At 40.7% G+C, this 21,126-nt stretch overlaps 1 protein-coding gene across 2 annotated transcripts in view; it reads right to left on the reverse strand.

The window, feature by feature from the left end:
- Positions 1–454: 454 nt before the first annotated feature.
- The window catches only part of PEX1 (peroxisomal biogenesis factor 1), an 81,926-nt gene continuing 61,254 nt past the window's right edge, over positions 455–21,126 (reverse strand). For both annotated transcript variants that reach the window (XM_080818076.1, XM_080818075.1), the window contains 11 exons: positions 12,528–12,717; positions 12,164–12,330; positions 10,572–10,706; positions 7,946–8,010; positions 7,013–7,155; positions 6,830–6,933; positions 5,960–6,136; positions 4,215–4,445; positions 3,101–3,298; positions 2,706–2,836; positions 455–746 (listed from right to left, as the gene is read on the reverse strand). In XM_080818076.1, coding sequence (XP_080674202.1) covers positions 662–746; positions 2,706–2,836; positions 3,101–3,298; positions 4,215–4,445; positions 5,960–6,136; positions 6,830–6,933; positions 7,013–7,155; positions 7,946–8,010; positions 10,572–10,706; positions 12,164–12,330; positions 12,528–12,717 — 1,626 coding nt within the window. In that variant the 3' untranslated portion in view covers positions 455–661. The remainder of the gene's footprint in view (positions 747–2,705; positions 2,837–3,100; positions 3,299–4,214; positions 4,446–5,959; positions 6,137–6,829; positions 6,934–7,012; positions 7,156–7,945; positions 8,011–10,571; positions 10,707–12,163; positions 12,331–12,527; positions 12,718–21,126) is intronic.

Here is a 21,126-nt window from a genome sequence, read left to right on the forward strand (position 1 = left end):
AGACACCAGGTGCTACCTGTACATTTTTCTTTGCTGTTCTTTATAGTTCTATATTTCACCTAACTTTCTCCCTTATTCTTTTCACTTACTGCATTACTAGACGTGGTTTGAGCTGATGGTGGCTGACTTTACCTTGGGTTCATAGACTAGAGAACATCCAGATAAGGTCGTGACGGAGCAGGGGAGGAATGGGCAGCACTCCACGCCCTGGCCTGGGAGCTGCAGGTCGGAGATTAGGGGGATGTGATCTCATTTACTGTGGAGGGAATAATTACATTTATTTGAATTGTGGGTGAATTCTGTGTTCTGACAGAAGAACAGGTTATTCTATTTCTAAGTGGTCACAGCTGCTAAGCCCAAGATTTGTCAAATGCAAGGAAGACGGTGAATATGTGAGTTCTAAGAAATGTATTTTCTTCAGGTGAGGAAAAAAATTACACTATTTGGACCACAGTATTTCACTAAGGATTTAATTTAAATTTATAGGAAATAAGATACACTCTGCTATAAATATCCCAATTCTACCATATTAATTTCATGTAATCCTGATTATCATGTAACCAGATTTTATAGCTTAATTTGTTAAAAAGAATTTTACAGACACCATTTTTACTGTTACAACATAGGAACAAGCCAGCAAAAACAAAATCATAAGCATCTTTTATGCTAGTGTTACTTTCTGTCCAGGTCGAAACATTGTTCCACTTTGATTTTTTCTCTTTTTCGGATTTTGAAAGTTTTCATACCTTAAAAAGAATGAGATAATATTTAACGCATGTAAATGCTAAAATTATAAAAGAGGGGAATTATTTGCAAACAGATTATATTTTAGCCAAAAAGAAAAAACTAACAAATTAGAGTGCTTTATTTTTGAAAGTTGGACCTTCCGGTCAAAAGAACAAAGGGGATAAAAAGAAGTTAGAAAGATATAAATTTTTTTTTTTAAGATTTTATTTATTTGACAGAGAGAGACACAGCAAGAGAGGTAACACAAGCAGGGGAGTGGGAGAGGGAGAAGCAGACTTCCTGCTGAGCAGGGAGCCTGATGCGGGGCTTGATCCCAGGACTCTGGGATCATGACCTGAGCCAAAGGCAGCCGCTTAACGACTGAGCCACGCAGGCACCCCAAAGATGTAAATTTTTAAACAAGATTTTTCTCCAAGCATGCTGGCCAAGATCAGAAAGAGAGGATTATGCCTGGTGTTAGGGAAGCTGACCTCTCTACATATGGTGTTGTAGGTGTGTCTGGAAGGCAAGCAGCCTTTACAAAATGTGTGTATCCTGCAGTGTATCAATTCAACCTCAGCCTCAGTGAGACAGCTGAGGCTGTGTGCAAACCTTCAGCTCCAAGGACGTTCATTAGCACACTGTGTAATGGTGAAACCCTGGAAGCAATATTGGCAATTGTGGCAGAGCCATCCTATGAAATGACATTAAGAACAAAATAACATTTAAAATGTGAAAGAGGGGCACCTGGGTGGCTCAGTGGGTTGAGCCTCTGCCCTCGGCTCAGGTCATGATCCCAGGGTCCTGGGATCGAGCCCCGCATCGGGCTCTCTGCTCAGCAGGGAGCCTGCTTCCTCCTCTCTCTCTGCCTACTTGTGATCTCCGTCTGTCAAATAAATAAAATCTTTAAAAAAAAGATAAATGAAATGAAATGTGAAAGAATGTTCAAGATGTCTAGGGAGGCCTATACAGCACCAGGTGCAAAGTAGCTTAGTAGAAAAAAAAAAAGAGGCACAAATATATGCTGTGGGTGGGGGGGATAAGGGAAATTTCTTTTCTTATTGTTTTCTGATTTCTCTACGATAAACACATAAGAATATGTACTTACTGGGGAGTAGAATATGCCACCCCAAAATGGGCCTCTTTGGCACACGGACTATGTTGAGCTGAAGGAAATCAAGACCCTGCAGACTCGGGTAAAGCTTTTTAATCTCCATTAACTACCTAGATGAATTAAGGTGGCCTGCTTTCTGGTACGGACTCCCTATTTACCAGAGAAGACTTCTTTTTTACTGCAGAGCAGGGCAAATGTCTGCTCTTCTCATCTTCTGTGAATTCCTTCCTCCCCTTCTAAGCCCCAGGCCTCCGTCTCTTTCCTTAGCTCAGGATGGTGTCTAAACCTTAGTGGCCGGATTGCCTTTGAGTTTCCTACCTTAGTGGAGCTCCTGGATGTATGAAATTTTTCTTGTGTTACTGTCTTTTGTCAATTATTAGGCCAAAGAACATAGGGAAGAAGGGAAAATTTTTCTGCCCTTACAATGAACACATACCTGTCCACCTCAAATAAGAGCTGTAACTTGTAAAGACCAGGAATAAGCATTTCTTGCACTGAATTAAGTTAAATCCCTGACCCAGAATGGTCCCCAATTTATGGGTCTAGAGACAACTGCAAGAAGGCTATAAATCCAAATGTGTGTGAACCACGGTCCACAAATCAATGAATTTGAAGGCATTTTTGGCAAACTAGTTGAGCTTTTAACAAAGCTTTTGAAATTAAATAAGTTCATTATAAAACAAATATCAAGTGAACTAGATAATGAAAACTCATTTTATACTTCAATACTCAAAGTTTTGGGGTGTTTAAATGCATAGCTATTGTTTTGATGGGGCCTTTACATATTCAAAATAAGTAACTTTACAGCTGACCAGTCACTTAAACTTTTAATCTCCCTACTTCTGAACCAGAATCAGGTACTTACAGTTCAGCAAAATTCTTCCAGTCGTCTTCACTAATGGACGGCCTTGTGTGACTGAGCGCAGACATTAAATGCGACTGGCTAATGGCCAGACTAGTTTTGACTGGTCCTGGTTGGTGAAGGGAGTCATCCTCCTTAAATAAAAAAACACAAGGTTAACTTAGGGCTGTGATGGGCAAAGCTGCAGCCCATTTTTTGGGAGACTATACATTCCCTTTCTCCTAAGATTACTAAAAACTGTTTCAAAGCAGGATGCACATAACTTATTTTAATCAATGTGTTTCAGTCTCTTCTTTATAAATAGAGCTCATTCCTTGACAGAAATACTCATCACAAAAGGAAGAACAATTCTGACAGTCTTTACAGTGGTCATGGGGGTGGGGAAAGACAAGCCATACTCCACTTTGGCTCCGGTATCTGCCTTTGATGACACTGATCTCTGCCCGCAGCTGCTCTCTCTGTTCCTGGGTGAGTTCTTGGTAACCCTCCTGTGAGGCTGTTCGCAACACCGGAGGGCGTGAAAACAACTGCTCTTTCCCAGGACCTCCAGAAAAATCCTGCGTCATGGAGCTCGGCGCAGACAGGCACTGTGAGCTCTGCGTGGGTCAAGTGTGGTCAGGAGAGAAGAGAGGAAAAGAGCGGGAGAAAAGGATATATGTGTATTAAGGATCAAATTAAAAATATGAAGTAGTAAAACCTTAACACGGACAAGCTTACATCTGATTAACTGAAATTAAGCCAATTCAAAATCTGTTCATCTTTCTCATGCTGTGAAACCGCCACTGGGTGAAAACTGCCACAGAGGTGTTTTTAATGTTTTTAATGCTTTGTTACTAAATCCACCACACTAATGCCCTGGGGAAGATTCCAAATGTGCCTTATTTGTTTTCAACAGAGTGAGTTATACTATAAGGTTCTGGATCAGCTGCAGGTAAGTTAAGAAACAGATGACAATGACTAGAGTTAAACCAAGAGCTTACTATTCTTGGGAATAAAAATGGCTCACTTTTAGATTAAAAACCTGAATAAAGCAGATGTGCAAAATCCAAAAATATAACTAAATATACCTAAAAATGTTACGTGTACTGATAAAGTAACAGTGCACCACTGTTTATTTTGGGAGGACAGGTGTTAAATGCTATTTTAAGATACTGCCCCATGAAATCTAAACATTTTCCTTGTTGCAGCATTACATCAAATTTCTCATTATCTTCCATTGTCTTAATGATAACAGTGTCATATACAATGGATCTGCTACTAAAGATGTTTTAAAACCACTCACGAAGGGAGATAAACCCCCAAGCAACGCCCCCAGCTCCTTGGCTTCCTCTCACTGCCAGCTCTGCCTCACAGTCCTTACACCGAGGATGAAATGACTAACTCATGTAAGGAAAAGCCAGGCTACTTTCCCGAAGACCCAATCGGAAAGCACAGGCGGGGCTGGGTAGGAGCTTCTACACCAACCTACGGCTTTACGCATCACAACTGTACACAGGCTACCGCCCGAGATACCAGGTCAGAAGACGTTCCATTTCCAAGTTCTGATTCATAAGAGCTTCCAAAGTAGAGCCGGTACATGTTGAATCTGGATTCATCCGGAAGCATCTCGGACATCTCTAGAGAAACAAGGGACTGCTCCAAGCCACATTCCCCATCTCCAGCTGAATCGTCCGAGCCACTGCTGTGGTTAAGAAAAACCATTGACGACAGACTCAGGTCACTATCGGAGCTGGAACTCCCATCCTAAAACACACAAAAAGGACAACAGTTGTAAAAATCTAAATAATCTACAACTGTGAAATAAACTACACTGAGACCAGTACAAGAGGCATTTCTCTAAAATTTTGTTCAACAGGGTTCTCCTCCACCCTGTGTCCTCTGTGATCCCCTCAGACCAGTCTGTAGGGTGCAAATGGCAAAGGGGTCACAATTCTCCCACAACCACACGAGTCAGGCCCCAGGTGCATGCTTTCTGTGGACACAGCTGTACGAGCTGTTGTTGCTCGGACTCCCGGATGAATGCTTTCGGCCGCCAGACTGTGTGACAGGTCCAGAGAGCACTGCCTACGCTCACCGGCGGTGTGGCCCGGGAGCAGTGCTGGGCACTTAGAGAAAGAAAACAGCCAGCCCTCAGGAAACATGCACTGAGCCAAACTTGGGCTCTTACTAATTTTCTAATGATTCTGAGGCACATAATAAAATTTTAATTATTAAAATAGGGGCACCTGGGTTGCTAAGTCATTAAGCGTCTGCCTTCGTCTCAGGTCACGACCCCAGGATCCTGGGATCAAGCCCCTCATTGGGCTCCCTGCTCAGCAGGAAGCCTTCTTCTTCCTCTCTCTCTCGCTTTAATAAATAAATCTTACAAAAATAGAATGTGTACATAATTTATCATCTCCCCAAAATCTCTAACAAAGCTAGGATTCAAGCCTCTGCATTTTATTTGTATGAATCTGTCTTCCAACTCTGAAATGATAAAGCAACCTTGTGATACAGTGCTTTATCACTGCAGTATTTTAGAAATAAACACGTTTCTGTCAGTGAAGAGGGTGGAGAGCTTCAGTGGCCTGCCAAAAGAAATAGCAAAAACTTGATAGTATCTGACTTAGGAACGTCAGGCCCTGTGAGACTCTCCAACCAAATGGGGGAGGGGGGAGTACACAGGGAAACTCTGCCTAGAAAATATCAAGTCTATAATGTAGCAGAAGTCAGATTATCTGCTGCAAAAATTAAAATACTATCCTGAGAGGATAGATCTGGGGTACAGAAAGTGTAAGTTAAACCTAGAATACCTTGTTCCATCAGGAATCAAGTCCGTAATCAAAGAATGATGGGGACAGATCAAAAGGACACAGAAGCCAGCCACACGTGGCTCCTGTGGGCCAGTTCTGGGACAATTTGAGCTTCAATATAAATACTTTGACTTTGTTTTATACTTTAACTAAAAAAAAATATTTGTTTATATTATCTAAATCATGATATCCCAATTGAACTAATATCCTTCCATGCACTATTTTTTTTACCAGTAGTAAGGTAACATTAAAGGTAACAGTAAAGAAATAGATACTGAACACTTCTTAATTACAGATTCTCCGCAGAACTAGGATTCCAACGATGGACCATCTGACTACAGGTAAATTTCTCTACAGTTTTACTAAGGCTGTTAAAAAACAGGATTTCTTAAGGTTGCCATATTGACACTAAACTTCTCTTACTCTCTTAAAACACCACAGCCCCGCCCTCCCGCCATGACTGACTTGGAGCCCAGAGGACAGCAGCCGTCCGTGTAAGGCCTCCAGCTGCGCGTTGTAAAGTAAAGCTTTCAGATCAGCCCCCGTGAAGGAGTCGGTCACTGAGGCCACGTGCTGAAGGTCCACGTCATCTGCCAGAGGTAGAGTGTCACTGAGAACGTTTAAAATTTCAAGACGTGACACCTGAAGGGAGAAAAACTAATTGACTTAACAAATAAAATGAAGTTAAATTTTATTTTAAACTGTATTATGATTTTTTACAAATTAACTGTAGTTCTAATAAGCATTACAAGCTGAAAAATGTACCACTAATCTACTCTCTCTCCTCTGGAGCTTTTTCCCTACCAGAAGAGACCGAGGAAAATGAATGAAAATCACAGTGTAAATCCTTATTCAGATCATGCTTCTTTTCTAGGTTTCGGCAAATGAGCCAAGAAAGTGTTTCAAAAGAAATTTTAAGTAATACCTACAAGTGACAAATTCATTAGTTTGTAAATTTGGGGACAGGAGGTGGGACAACAGATTAGGAACAGTTAAAATCTTACCTCTCTGTAATCTGCTTCAATGCTCACTAGTCATATGCTTGATTCTTAAAAAGTCTTGTCAGGATAAGGAGGTGTGTGACCTTTGGACACAGGGAACGTGGACATGTGAAACTTAAAGTTTCCGTCCTTTTTTTCCAACCGGGCAACAGTGAGAGGCTACAGTTTCCAGACTTGCACGGAAACGCCTGGGCTTCGTATCTACTTCGGAATCTGTGACTAAGGCCCTGCTTAAAGCTGCTCTTCTAAGGACAACTATTACCAGGCAGAAGTAAAGCTCACAAGGCTAGATTGTAGCATTTGTTGGGTTTTAGACTGAGTATGCAATTGTCACCTGATCCGGAGGAGGGCAGTAGACACATTTATCGAGTCGGCCAGGCCTCAGCAGGGCAGGGTCAATCAAGTCAGGGCGACTCGTAGCAGCCAATACGTAAACACCTGGGGGGAAGATATTCTTTACTTAAATGCTGGTGAAATTATTGTTACAATAAGCTATTTCTGTTTTTACAGTTATTACCCTGTAAGCCTTCCACTCCATCCAACTGAGTCAGCAACTGGTTAACCACACGGTCTGTAACCCCTGTGTTATCATGGCCTCGCCGAGGAGCAATGGATTCAAATTCATCAAAGAAAAGAATGCAGGGCTTGGCCGCCTGCGCTCTGGGAAAAACAGTATTTCATATTTGAATAAGGCAAAGTAATAACTGTGTGTATATATATGTTTGTACATATATGTATTGATTTAAATCTTTATAGCAAATCCTTAAGGAAGGCAAAGTGTATATAACTATCCTTGTTTTCAGTAAACTGGGTCTTTGAAACTTACCCTTGCTAGGTATGGAAAAACACAGGGCCAGTTTGCTTAAAAAGACTGTATTCTCTGTATGTTGGGTACGTGTTCTACATACGCTTAGATCAATCTTGAGTCTGTTGTTTAAATATTCTGACACCTATGAAAATCTTCTACTATGAAGGTAGATTTATCCATTTCTCCTTGCAGTTCTATCAATTTTTACCTTAAATATTTTGAAGCTATCTTATTGAATACACACAATTTTAGAATTGTATTATCTTCCTGGCAAATTTGTCACCATGTGGTGACTGCCTTTATCTGTAATAATGCTTTCTGGGGAATGTTCCGTTGCTTAAACTGGGTGGTGGATATACAAGAGTTCATTTCATTTAAAAAATATATGGACTTATATTCTCCCAACTGCTATTTTATAAAGAAATTTTAAAATGACACCAAGTAGTTTTTGAATTTAAAATCTTACTTTCACTCTTTAATGCTATAATAAATAGTTTCCCTCTTAAAAAATTAACATTGCATATGGCCAACTTCATCTAGAGGAATGATGTGCTTCATATTACTTGGAGATTCTTTGAATAACTACTTATGATTGTCTTTCAGCATTTCATGTTACTTAAAAAATAGTCATAGGAAACCTACCTAATAAAAATATCCCGAACCGCTTGTTCACTTGCTCCAATATATTTGCTGAGTAACTCTGGCCCCTATTGGGTAAAATAAAATTAAATTAGAATTGAGATAAAATTCTCTAAAAACAATATTTTTGACTTAAACAGGTGTCTCAAATACATTTTAAAAATTACGTGGCTGGAATAACTATCCTGTCACAGGTTCTACACCTTGTATGACACTGCCTAGTACCTCTATCTCCAGTCTCAGGGCTCAGCTGACAGAATGCCACATCCTAGAAAGGCCTGCTGCCGACCCTCTCAATCCTGCTTGTCTTCCTGCATAGTACTGACCCCCGTGTCTGCTATATTCTGTAGTGAATGGGTCTTTCTCCACCAGTAGAATGTAAGCTCCAAATGTAAGCTCCAAAAAGGCAGTTTTGTTCACTACAGAACCCCCTAATTGAACATAATAAAAAAATTTTTTTAATTAATGGGAGAAAAAAAAATCAAACCTCAATAGGCCAGGGGCACCTGATGGCTCAGGCAGTTGAGCATCTGTGAGATCGAGCCCTGTGCTGGGCTCTGTGCTCAGCAGGGAGTCTGCTTGTCCCTTTCCTGCTGCCCCTCCCCCGGCTTGCATGCTTGCTCTCTCTCAAATAAATAAAATCTTTTAAAAAACAAAACCAAACAAAACTGAATAGGCCCCAGAGTGATCTCCAGTGAAAAATCATTACCTCAAAAAGACCAAATACTGATCAGGATATTTGAGCCCAGTAAAAAATTTCTAATACTCAGCTAGATAGATATCTATGGATATACTAGTATTTAATGAGATTTCCTCATCTAAACAGAACCACAGAGGATGGAACAAGAAACGACTAAGGCAAAATATTATGAACAAGGCAACATACTGGTGTCAGTGAAGGCCCTTGTCTTGGATGCATGTCTCCCCACATCTACCCTGACCCACCCAGAGAGAATTTCTTTACTGAAACCTTTCTGTTGAGAATTCATCCCAAACCATGATTTGAAGGTTTACTAAAAGGCAAAGATGGCCTCCTTAATGGAACAATCTAAACTACAACAACATGTATAAACTTTAATCCTGAAGATTACTTTCCTTCATATAGTGAAAGTACATTTTAGTGACAAGCAAAAAAGAAGCGTATATATAACCACAGTCACTCCAAAATCCAGAAAAAGGTAGGAAATTTTAAGTTACGCTGTTTCTCCATCACGGCCAGGGTAGCTGGTAACCATATAACAAGCTTACACACACAAAAAAATCACATCATCACAAGAAGGGTAGGCATAACCGGACTGCAAATCACTAAACTGGCTTCCAGATTATAAATCCATTTTGAAAAAGGCTACACTATATATTGATTCCTTCCGCCTTGAAATCTAATGACTACATTACTATTGTGGGGTTGCTAAAAGCATACAAGTAAGATATGGGACCTCAGGCTGTAAGGACATGCGCCAGTGGCAGACTGAGGCACTCCCCAAAGTTGTCTGCCAGTCTGTCCCGTCATCCCCGCATGCATCTTCTGAGGACACTTGGGCACAGTGTGGCACACACAGGTGTGAAACACAGCCACCAAGGAACTGAGCCAAAAAACCTGGCTTCTACCTCAGTGTGGTCTCTGACCCCTAGTCTTCTAGCTTTTCTTCCCCCTTCAGGTGTAGTTTGCTCTTTTATCTGAGTATTTATGCATGATTCTCCTTGATAATGCATGGAGATTTACCTTAAGCAAAAACAGCTTAAGCCCTACAAAAGGGAGGTGGCTCCTTATTCAATTTCCCACACAGCCCAACCTGGAGCCCAGTGTGGGGCTTGAACTCATGAGCCTGAGATCAAGACCTGAGCTGTGAAAAACAGATCAGCAGTGCCTCAAGAAGTCACACATAGAATTATCACATACCCCAGCAACTACACTTCTAGGTACTTACTCAAGAGAAATGAAAACATGTCCACACAGAAACGTGTACACAAATGTTTACAGCAACATGATGCATAAGATCCAAAAGGTGGCAATAACCTAAATATCCAATGAATGGGTTAAAAAAAACCTGACACCCACACAATGAAATATCATTCAGCTTTAGAAAGAACTGAAGTACTGGAACACCTGGGTGGCTCAGTCGGTTAAGCGTCTGACTCTTGATTTTGGTCTGGTCTCAGGGTTGTGAGATCAAGACCCACACCGGGTTCTACGCTCAGCATGGAGTCCACTTGTGATTATCTCGCTCTCCCTTTGTCTCTTTTCCCATGTGCACACACGCACTCTAACAAAATCTAAAATATATATACCTTAAAAAATACAAAAATTTAAAAACTGAAGTATTGATACCTGCTACCATGTGGCTGAACCTTGAAAACATGCTCAGTAAAAGAGGCCAGTCACAAAAAGATGACACACTGCATGATTTCTTTCATATGAGATGTCCAGAACAGGAAAAATCCCTAGACAGCATATTAGTGGCTCTCAGGCGCTGGGGGGACAGGGAACAGGATGAAGTTGTTTTGAAAAAGAGAAAGGTGGTGGTCACATAGCATTGCAAATGCATCACATGCCACTGAATTGTCCACTTTGTTATGTAAATTTACCTCCATTTAAAAAAAGGAGAGAAAAGATAAATGCAAGGCATACCTTGACACTAATGAAATTCATTCCACTCTCCCGTGCAATTACTCCCGCTATTAAGGTTTTTCCTGTCCCGGGAGGACCATACAACAGAATTCCTGTTCTTTGTCGTATGGGCAAGTTTGCAAACAGTTCTGGGTACTGAAAAATACAAAAATATGACAGAGGGCTCAAATCCAAAAAAAGGACTAAGCAGCAAAGTCAATGTACAGAAAGAGGGATTCAGAAGGGAGTAACTGCCAGGTTTACTAACCGTGTAATGACAGAAAATAAAGTTCCTACTCAATACATGAGTTCAAAGGATCTACCACCAATTTTTTTTTTTACCAACTGGACCACAGCATACACTCCTCATGAAGTGTGTGTAACTGCCTCTGAACTGCTTTCCATTTTGTCCTGTTTTTAAAAATATTACACAAGTACTACATTTAGGAAATAAAAAGCAATCTTTTAACAAGCATACTGTCTTCCCCTTGTACGGTTCACAGGGAAAGTTATGATAGCTACATATATTCGAATATACTAAACTGAAAAAAGAAAAATAAGAGAGAAGCATGTATACTGACAACAGTAAGCTCTCCCAAGGGCCTCCGTGCTGTGCAGGTGACTGGCTGCTTCTAAATTACCGGAGAGCAGGAAGGCTTTGTGACCAGTGAGCCAAACATGAGGCTAACGTCAGCAGTCTCCTGGTCTCCTCTGTTAGGTATGCGTATTCAGTCCCCCGCTGCTGACAAAATTCTAACCCCCCACCCCGCCTCTCCATTCTAATCTGAAGAGGCCTCAGAGTCAGCATTTATGCAGAGAGCCTCCGAGCTCTGGGTTCCCATGCCCGGACCCAGCATTTGGGGGCATGAGCCTGCCGGCAAGTGCTTCCATGCCCACCTTCTCTGACAGGCTTTAACCTGCAGTCCTGGCTACACTCAGTTTGTCCGGCGCCCACTGTTTGTCTGGCGCCCACTGGCCACGGTTTCCAGGACTTGACATCCAGTCACATGTAACTGAGGTCCTTACTGACCCCTGTCTCAGCTGTTTGCATGGGTCGCTGATCTCACGCAAGGATCTTCACCTCGGAGGTTTGCGACTCAAATGCACGACCACCTAGATTGTACATTCAATCTTCTGAACAATCTACCTCTGCCCACTTTATCTTGCCACCCGCCTGGTCTCTGCTGCCTGCTAACTCTGTCTTTCTAGGACTGAGACCCAGAGTCTGGAATGTGACTCAATCCCCCAGTTCTGGGGACCTAAGTGACTCTTCCAGCTCATTCCTACCCATTTCTGTTCAAATCCCAGTTAACAGTTCATTTTGCTTTTGTACAATCTGAATGACTCAAGCAAAACATGAGAATCACACAATTCACATCAAAATACACATACCGTAAATATCACCCCAACTTCCTTTTTTAAGTGATGTACAGGCAAGGAGTATATCCAATATTTTTAAAAACCTGTTAGAGTACCAAAAATAGTGCTGGCATTTATTTGGTAACTCCGGAAATACTTCTGGAATCGAACTGAGATTAGGCAAGCCAACACATAAAGCCATTCAGTGGTTCTTCTGGAAGTAAGTGCTTGTTTTTTCTCTCTTATATAAGTACCTTGGCTGGTAACTGGATAGTATCCATGAGTATCTGCCGAACTTCATGTAATCCACCAATCTTATCCCAGCCCAGGTCCCTAGGTTTATGCAAGTTGACTTTTCGCAGAGACGCAGGAATAAATCCTTGGAGAGCCTTTTGGAAGTCCAATGTTGTTAAAGCTAATTCTGTTTAAAAATAAACACAACTTCTTTTGGTAGTCAAATCTATATACAAATCCTCAAAATATGCTATCATCTCAGCTGGAGATGCTGATTTCCTACTCACCTGCTTATCTGAATGTTAAAATAGAATATATTTAATTCTTATTAACTTTCTCTGCAATGGGAAGATCTCAAATTTTGGATTTAATAGGAACACGTACCTTCCCTGGTGGATATGCTCTGATGAGAGAGATGAGAATGGATGGCTCGATCCACAAGCACTGTAAAATCTCTAGCCACAAACCCTTCCGTTTCTTTAGCTATACGTTTCAGGTCAAGATTAGTGAACCTGCTTATTTCACAGTCCAGTTTATTTTTTAATACATTTTGCAAAATTTCACACCTTTGCTCCTAAAGACAAAAACACAAAATTCAATTTCTAATTTTATTCAAATGTAAACTTCAGTACATATATCTTCAGAAAAATCAGGTTGACATAATCTATGGTGACAGAAAGAGACTGACGGTTGTCAGCAGATGCAGTGGGGGACACACAGATTGCAAAGGGGGCACCGGGAAGTTTTTGCGAGTGATGCAAAGAACTGCTACCTTAATTGTGGTGATGGGTTTCATGGTATGTACATGTTACATGGTATGTACAGTATATAACAGATACATGTTAAAACCGATTAAATCGTACACTTTAAATACTTTGTTGTCTTCAGTTATGCCTCAATAAAGCTGTAAAAAAATATTGATAAATGATGCTATTTCATCAGTAAGAAGCCTTTTTAGTAACACTTGTTTTCCTTTAGGAGTGGTTTTTGTTGTTGTTTCTATAAAACTTATTTCTAAAAAGACATCCAGGGGCATCGGGGTGGCTCAGTTGCTTGGGTGCTGACTCTTTTTTTTTTTTTTAAGATTTTTTTTTTTTTTTGAGAGAGAGAAAGCAAGAGCGAGAGCACAAGCAGGAGGAGCAGCAGAGGGAGAGGGAGAAGCAAGGCTCCACCCCAGGACTCCAGGATCATGACCTGAGCTGAAGGCAGACACCTAATTGACTGAGCCACCCAGGTGCCCCTGGGCGCCCAATTCTTGATCTCAGCTCAAGTTTTGATGTCAGGGTCGTGAGTTCAAGCCCAGTGTTGGGCTCAGCATGGAGCCAACTTAAAAAAGAGATAGATACTCAGAGACCAACATCACTACCATTCTGTTAGGCTTACTGCTAGGTTTAATAGTTTCATTCTTCAATAACAGGTAATAAGCACAGGGTCTGAATATGTAGGATAAGAATTTTAAAGGGGCTCCTGGGTGCTCAGTCTGTTAAGCGTTCAACTCTTGAGTTTGGCACAGGTCATGATCTCACGGTTGTGAGACTGAATCCCACGTTGGGGTCTGTGCTCCGCATGGAGTCTACTTCAGATTCCCTCTCCCTCTCCCTTTTCCCCTCCCCTGGCTCACATGTGCTCATTCTTGCTTTCAAAATAAATACATAAAATCTTAAAAAAAAAAAAAAAAAGAATTTTAAGGAAGATGTTAAAATGTGCTTGTCGGTCCTGGAACATACTTCTTTGAGCTCATTGCCTCTAAAATCTTCATGAACATGAGTCCTCAAAGGGGACAATGGGCCATATGTGCTTGTGATTTACGGTAAGAAATAGGTATTTGGTTTTTGTCCCTGTTTCTGGCCTAGCTCTCCTAAAACCCTTAGAATTTCTTAAGTGATAAGAGTGATAACGGCATCCTGATATTCACACCCTTTCCAAAACACCAGAGCTTACGTTAATGAGGGGACTTTCAGAAAGCACCTAAGACTGCAGGCTGGCCACCAGGCAACCATGATAGAAGGCTGAAACCTACAGGACCGCACTTCGATTTCCAGGAAGGGGAAAGCGGCTAAAGGTTGAGTCAATTACAAAAGGCCAAAGATTTAATCAATCGTGCTTATGTAATGAAACTTTCATGAAAACCCAAAAGGAGAGGATTCAGAGAGCCTCCACACTGGTGACCCAGAAAGCTTCCGTGTGCCATCTTGCCGGGCCCTAACTTCACAAGGACAGAAGCAGCTTTGTGAGAACAGAACCTCACCCTATGCAGCTCTTCATCTGGCTGTTGATTTGTATCCTTTAATACCCCCTGTAATAAGCTAGTAATCTACTGAGTAAACTATCAGTAATATAGTAAATATAGTAATATTTACTATATTATATTTATTAATATTATTATTATATTATATTTATATTTATAGTAACATAGTAAATATAGTAAACTATATTTTCTTTCTTAGTTCTGTGAGCTGACTAGCAAATGAATCAAAGCCAGGCAGGGGATCGTGGGAACCTGTTATTTATAGCTAGTTGGTCAGAAGCACTGTAACAAGCTTGACTTGCAATTGGCATTGAAGTGGAAAGCAGTCTGCAGGATTGAGCCCTTCATCTGTGAAAGCTGATGCTGAGTAGACAGCAGAATTAAGTTGAATTCTATAACACCCATCTGGTGTCTGAGAATTACTTGGTGATGTGAAGGAAAAACCCACACATTAGAACTGAGTAATAAAATCATAGTGGGTCAGGAATATTGGTGCTGGTAAAGAAATGTTTAATCAAATTTTTAAAAACAGCTATTGGGATAAAAAAGGATAAAAACCATGTGATCGGGGCACCTGGGTGGCTCAGTGGGTTAAAGCCTCTGCCTTCAGCTCGGGTCATGATCCCAGGGTCCTGGGATCGAGCCCTCCATCGGGCTCTCTGCTCAGTGGGGAGCCTGCTTCCCACCACACCCGCCCCCACCTGCCTCTCTGCCTACTTGCAATCTGTCTAATAAATAAACAAAATCTTAAAAAAAAAAAAAAAAACCCGTGTGATCATTTCAACAGACACACAAAAAGCATTTGACAAAGTACAACATCCATTCATGTTAAAAGCCCTCTGCAAAGTACATCTAACAGAGAACATATCTCAACATAATACAAGCCATTTATGAAAAACCCAAGCGAACAGCATACTCAATGGTGAAAAACGGAGAGTTTTTCCTCTATGATCAGAAACAAGGATGTCTTATTCTCTCTCTCACCACTTTAATTCAACATAGCACTGCAAGTTCCAGCCACAGCAATTAGACAACAAAAAGAAATAAAAGGTATCCAAATTGGTAAAGTAGAAAAAATTTCACTATTTGCAGATTATGTGATACTATATATATATAGAAAACCCTAAAGACTCCAGCAAAAAAACTACTAGAATTGATAAATGAATTCACTAAAGTTACAGGATACAAAATTGATGTATGGAAATCTGCTGCATTCCTATACAGTAACAATGAAGCAGCAGAAAGTGAAATTAAGAAAATGATCCCATTTACAGTTACACCAAAACCAATAAAATATCCATGAATAAACTCAACCAAAGAGGTGAAACACCTGTACTCTGAAAACTATAAAATACTGATTAAAAAAAAAAGAAATGGAAAGACATTCCACATTCATGGGTTGGAAAAACAAATAGTGTCAAAAATGTCTATACTACCCAAAGCGATCTACACATTTAATGCATCCCTATCAAAATACCATCAGCATTTTTCACAGAACTAAAACAAATAATTCTAAAATGTGTATGGAACCACAAAAGACACTGCATGGCCAAAGCAATCTTGAAAAAGAAAAGCAAAGCTGGAGGCATCACAATTCCAGCCTTCAAGTTATATTACAAACAGGGAGTAATTAAAACAGTATGGTACTGGCATAAAAATAGACATAGAGTGGGACGCCTGGGTGGCTCAGTTGGTTAAGCGGCTGCCTTCGGCTCAGGTCATGATCCCAGCATCCTGGGATCGAGTCCCACATCGGGCTCCTTGCTCCGCAGGGAGCCTGCTTCTCCCTCTGCCACTCTGTCTGCCTGTGCTCACTCTCTCTGACAAATAAATAAAATCTTTTTTAAAATATTAAAAAAAAAATAGACATAGAGTTCAATGGAATATAATAGAAAACTTTGAAATAAACCCAGGATTATATAGGCAATTAATCTTCGACAAAGGAGGAAGGAATATACAATGGGAAAAAACACAGTCTCTTCAACAAATGGGGAATGTGGGGAAAACTGGACAGCAACATGCAAAAAATGAAACTGGACCACTTTCTTTCACCACACACAAAAATAAACTCAAATGGAAAAACTGAACAGGAGATCGAAGAGAAGAGCAGCAATTCTAAAAACAGAAAATCGACCACTTTCTGAAAGGTAGGACCAGCAGAGAAGTGAATCCGAAGCCACGTGAAGATAGACTGGGGGGGAAGGGGCCAGCTCCCAGTCTGCCGCAGAGCAGTGGAGGAGAACATCAAAACGTTTAGAAGTCTGCTCCACTGAGGGACTTCGCTCCAGAGGCTAAGTAGGGGTGGAGCCCTAGCGGGGACAGTGTGCTCTCAGGTCCCGTAGGGTCATAGAAGGATGGGGGTGTTGAGTGTAGCAGAGCTCGCAGGTATTAGAGCAGGGAAGCTGTCTACAGAGACGGAGCCGAGGAGTGAGCTCTCAGCTCTGGGTTACCTTAAACTGTGATCCGTGGCACAGTCGGACCATTGCTCATTGAGCAGGGATCCCACAAGTGGCAGATCCAGGGAGAACCACCTTCCTCCACCGAAGAGCAGAGTGGCAGGAATCTGTTGTTCAGATTGGAGACTCCAAACGGGGCCGTGCGCCAGAGAGAAACACTTGGTCACAGGCCAGGTAAGCACAGAGCACGGGTGGAGACCAGGAATATGGGAGTGATTGAGCACTTTTCTCCGAGGGCGCACTGAGGAGTGGGCCCCCGAGCTCTCGGCTCCTCTGGGGCTAGAGATTGGGAGGCCGCCATTTTTCATTCCCGTCTTCCAGAGATCTACAGAAAGCGTTCAGGGAACAAAAACTCCCGAGAGCAAACCCAAGCAGATTACTTAGCCCAACCCCTGGCAAGGGCAGTGCAATTCCACCTGGGCAAAGACATTTGAGAATCACTACAATAGGTCCTTCCTCCAGAAGATCAGCAAGAACATGCAGCCAAGACCAAGTTCACTGATCAAGGGGAAGAGCGGAATTCCAGAGGAGGGGAAAGCAAAGCATGGAATTCATGGCTTTCTCCCCATGACTCTTTAGTCTCACAAAGTTAATTAAATATTTTTAATTTTATTTTTTTCTTATTCTAATTTTTTTAACTTTTCCTCTTTTAATGTTTTTTAACTAGTTTATCTTAACAATACCTTTCCTAAAAAAAAAAAAGTCTTTTTAAACCTTCATTATTATAGTCATATTTTATCCTTCATTATATCTAACTTTATTTTTTGTATACATACAGGGTTTTTTCTTCTAATAAATCAAAATATACCCTAAATCTAGCACAGGGCTTTGTTCTAGTCTCCAGCCTGAGCAAATTCTCTTCACTTTCTTTTTCTTTTTCCAACCAACTTATCTTATCAATTCCTTTTTGTAGAATTTTTCATCTTTACAGTCATATTCCATCCCTTAATCATGTTTACCCTTATTTTTGTATATCTAAAACTTTTCCTTTCTTTAAAATTTTGGGAGGTAGTTTCTTCTAAGAGACCAAAATGCACCCAAAATCAAGTGGGTGGCTCTGTTCTATTCACCAGTCTAATATACATAAATATGTTTTAATTTTTTTTAAAATTTCTTCCTACCCCCTTTCTCCTCCCCCCAATTTGGGGTCTCTTCTGATTTGGTTAGCGTACATTTTTGGAAGCTCTTTGCCACCCTTTTAGTATTTTATTCTCTCATTCATATGTTCTTATCTGGACAGAATGACAAGGAGAAAAACTCACCACAAAAAAAAAAGAACAAGAGGCAGTACCAAAGGCTAGGGACCTAATCAATATGGACATTGGTAATATGTCAGAACAGAATGACGATTCTCAAGGTGCTAGCTGGGTTCGAAAAAGGCATGGATGATATTAGAGAAACCCTATCTGGAGAAATACAAGCCCTTTCTGGAGAAATAAAAGAACTAAAATCAAGCCAAGCTGAAATCAAAAAAGCTATTAATGAGGTGCAATAAAAAATGGAGGCTCTTACTGATAGGATAAATGAAGCAGAAAAGAGAATTAGTGATACAGAAGACCAAATGATGGAGAATAAAGAAGCTGAGCAAAAGAGAGACAAACAACTACTGGACCACGAGGGGAGGATTCGAGAGATAAGTGATACCGTAAGACAAAACAATATTAGAATAATTGGGATTCCAGAAGAAGAAGAGAGAGCGGGAGCAGAAGGTATAGTGGAGCAAATTATTGTAGAGAATTTCCCTAATATGGCAAAGGGAACAAGCATCAAAATCCAGGAGCCACAGAGAAACCCCCTCAAAATCAGTAAAAATAGGTCCACACGCCATCATCTAATAGTAAAACTTACATGTCTTAATGACAAAGAGAAAATCCTGAAAGCAGCTTAGGACAAGAAGTCTGTAACATATAATGGTAAAAATATTAGATTGGCAGCAGACTTGTCCACAGAGATCTGGCAGGCCAGAAAGAACTGGCATGATATATTCAGAGCACTAAATGAGAAAAACATGCAGCCAAGAATACTATATCCAGCTAGGCTGTCATCGAATATAGAAGGAGAGATAAAAAGCTTCCAGGACAAACAAAAACTAAAAGAGTTTGTAAACACCAAACCAGCCCTACAGGAAATATTGAAAGGGGTCCTCTAAGCAAAGAGAGAGCCTAATACTAGTAGACCAGAAAGGAATAGAGACAATATACAGTAACAGTCACCTTATAGGCAATACAATGGCACTAAATTAATATCTTCCATAGTTACCCAGAATGTAAATGCACTAAATGCCCCAATCAAAAGACACAGGATATCAGAGTGGATAAAAAAACAAACCCCATCAATATGCTGTCTACAAGAAACTCATTTTATACCCAAAGACACCTCCAGATTTAAAGTGAGGGGGTAGGAAACAATTTACCATGCTAATGGACATCAAAAGAAAGCTGGGGTGGCAATCCTTATATCAGATAAGAAGGACACCAAATCATACTCAAAGAGTCTGTCCAACAAGAAGCTCTAACAATTTTAAATATCTATGCTCCTAACATGGGAGCAGCCAACAATATAAACCAATTAATAACAAAATCAAAGAAAGAGGGACGCCTGGGTGGCTCAGTTGGTTAAGCCGCTGCCTTCAGCTCAGGTCATGATCCCGGGGTCCTGGGATCGAGTCCCGCATCGGGCTCTTTGCTCGGCAGGGAGCCTGCTTCTCTCTCTGCCTCTGCCTGCCGCTCTGCCTGCTTGTGTTCTCCCCCTCTCTCTCTCTCTGACAAATAAATAAACAAAATCTTAAAAAAAAAAAAAAAACATATTGACAATAATACAATAATAGTATGGGACTTTAACACCCCCCTCACTCAAATGGACAGATCATTCAAGCAAAAGATCAACAAGGAAATAAAGGTCTTAAATGACACACTGGACCAGATGGACATCACAGATGTATTCAAAACATTCCATTGCAAAGCAACAGAATACACATTCTTCTCTAGTGCACATGGAGCATTCCCCAGAATAGATCACATCCTGGCTCACAAATCAGGTCTCAACGGGTACCAAAAGATTGGGTTCATTCCCTGCATATTTTCAGACCACAATGCTCTGAAGCTAGAACTCAATCACAAGAGGAAATTTAGAAAGAACCCAAATACATGGAGGCTAAAGAGCATCCTACTAAAGAATGAATGGGTCAACCAGGAAATTAAAGAAGAATTGAAAAAATTCATGGAAACAAATGATAATGAAAACACAACTGTTCAAAATCTGTGGGACACAGAAAAGGCGGTCCTGAGAGGAAAATATATAGCAATACAAGCCTTTCTCAAGAAACAAGAAAGGTCTCAAATACACAACCTAACCCTACACCTAAAGGAGCTGGAGAAAGAACAGCAAAGAAAGCCTAAACCCAGCAGGAAAAAAGAGGTAATAAAAATCAGAGCAGAGATCAATGAAATAGAAACAAAAAAAATAGTAGGACAAATCAATGAAATTAGGAGATGGTTCTTTGAAAGAATTAATAAGATTGATAAGCCTGGCCAGACTTATCAAAAAGAAAAGAGAATGGACCCAAATAAATAAAATCATTAATGAAAAAGGAGAGATCACAACCAACACCAAAGAAATACAAACAATTATAAGACCGTATTATGAGCAACTATATGCAGCAAATTTGACAATCTGGAAGAAATGGATGCATTCCTATAAACTACCAAAACTGAACCATGAGGAAACAGAAAACCTGAAGAGACCCATAACCAGTAAGGAGATTGAAGCAGTCATCAAAAATCTCCCACCAGGGGCGCCTGGGTGGCTCAGTGGGTTAAAGCCTCTGCCTTCGGCTCAGGTCATGATCCCAGGGTCCTGGGATCAAGCCCCACATTGGGCTCTCTGCTCAATGGGGATCCTGCTTCCTCCTCTCTCTCTCTGCCTGCCTCTCTGCTTACTTGTGATCTCTGTCAAATAAATAAATAAAATCTTAAAAAAAAAAAAAAATCTCCCACCAAACAAGAACCCAGGGCCAGACGGCTTCCCAGGGGAATTCTATCAACTATTTAAAGAAGAATTAATACCTATTCTCCTGAAACTGTTCCAAAAAATAGAAATGGAAGGAAAACTTCCAAACTCATTTAATGAGGCCAGCATTACCTTGATCCCAAAACCAGACAAAGACCCCATCAAAAGAGAGAATTACAGACCAATATCCTTGATGAACACAGATGTGAAAATTCTCAACAAAATACTAGCCAATAGGATCCAACAGTACATTAAAAGGATTATTCACCAC

This window comes from Martes martes (assembly GCF_963455335.1).
Source record: "Martes martes genome assembly, chromosome: 11".
Lineage (NCBI taxonomy): Eukaryota > Metazoa > Chordata > Mammalia > Carnivora > Mustelidae > Martes > Martes martes.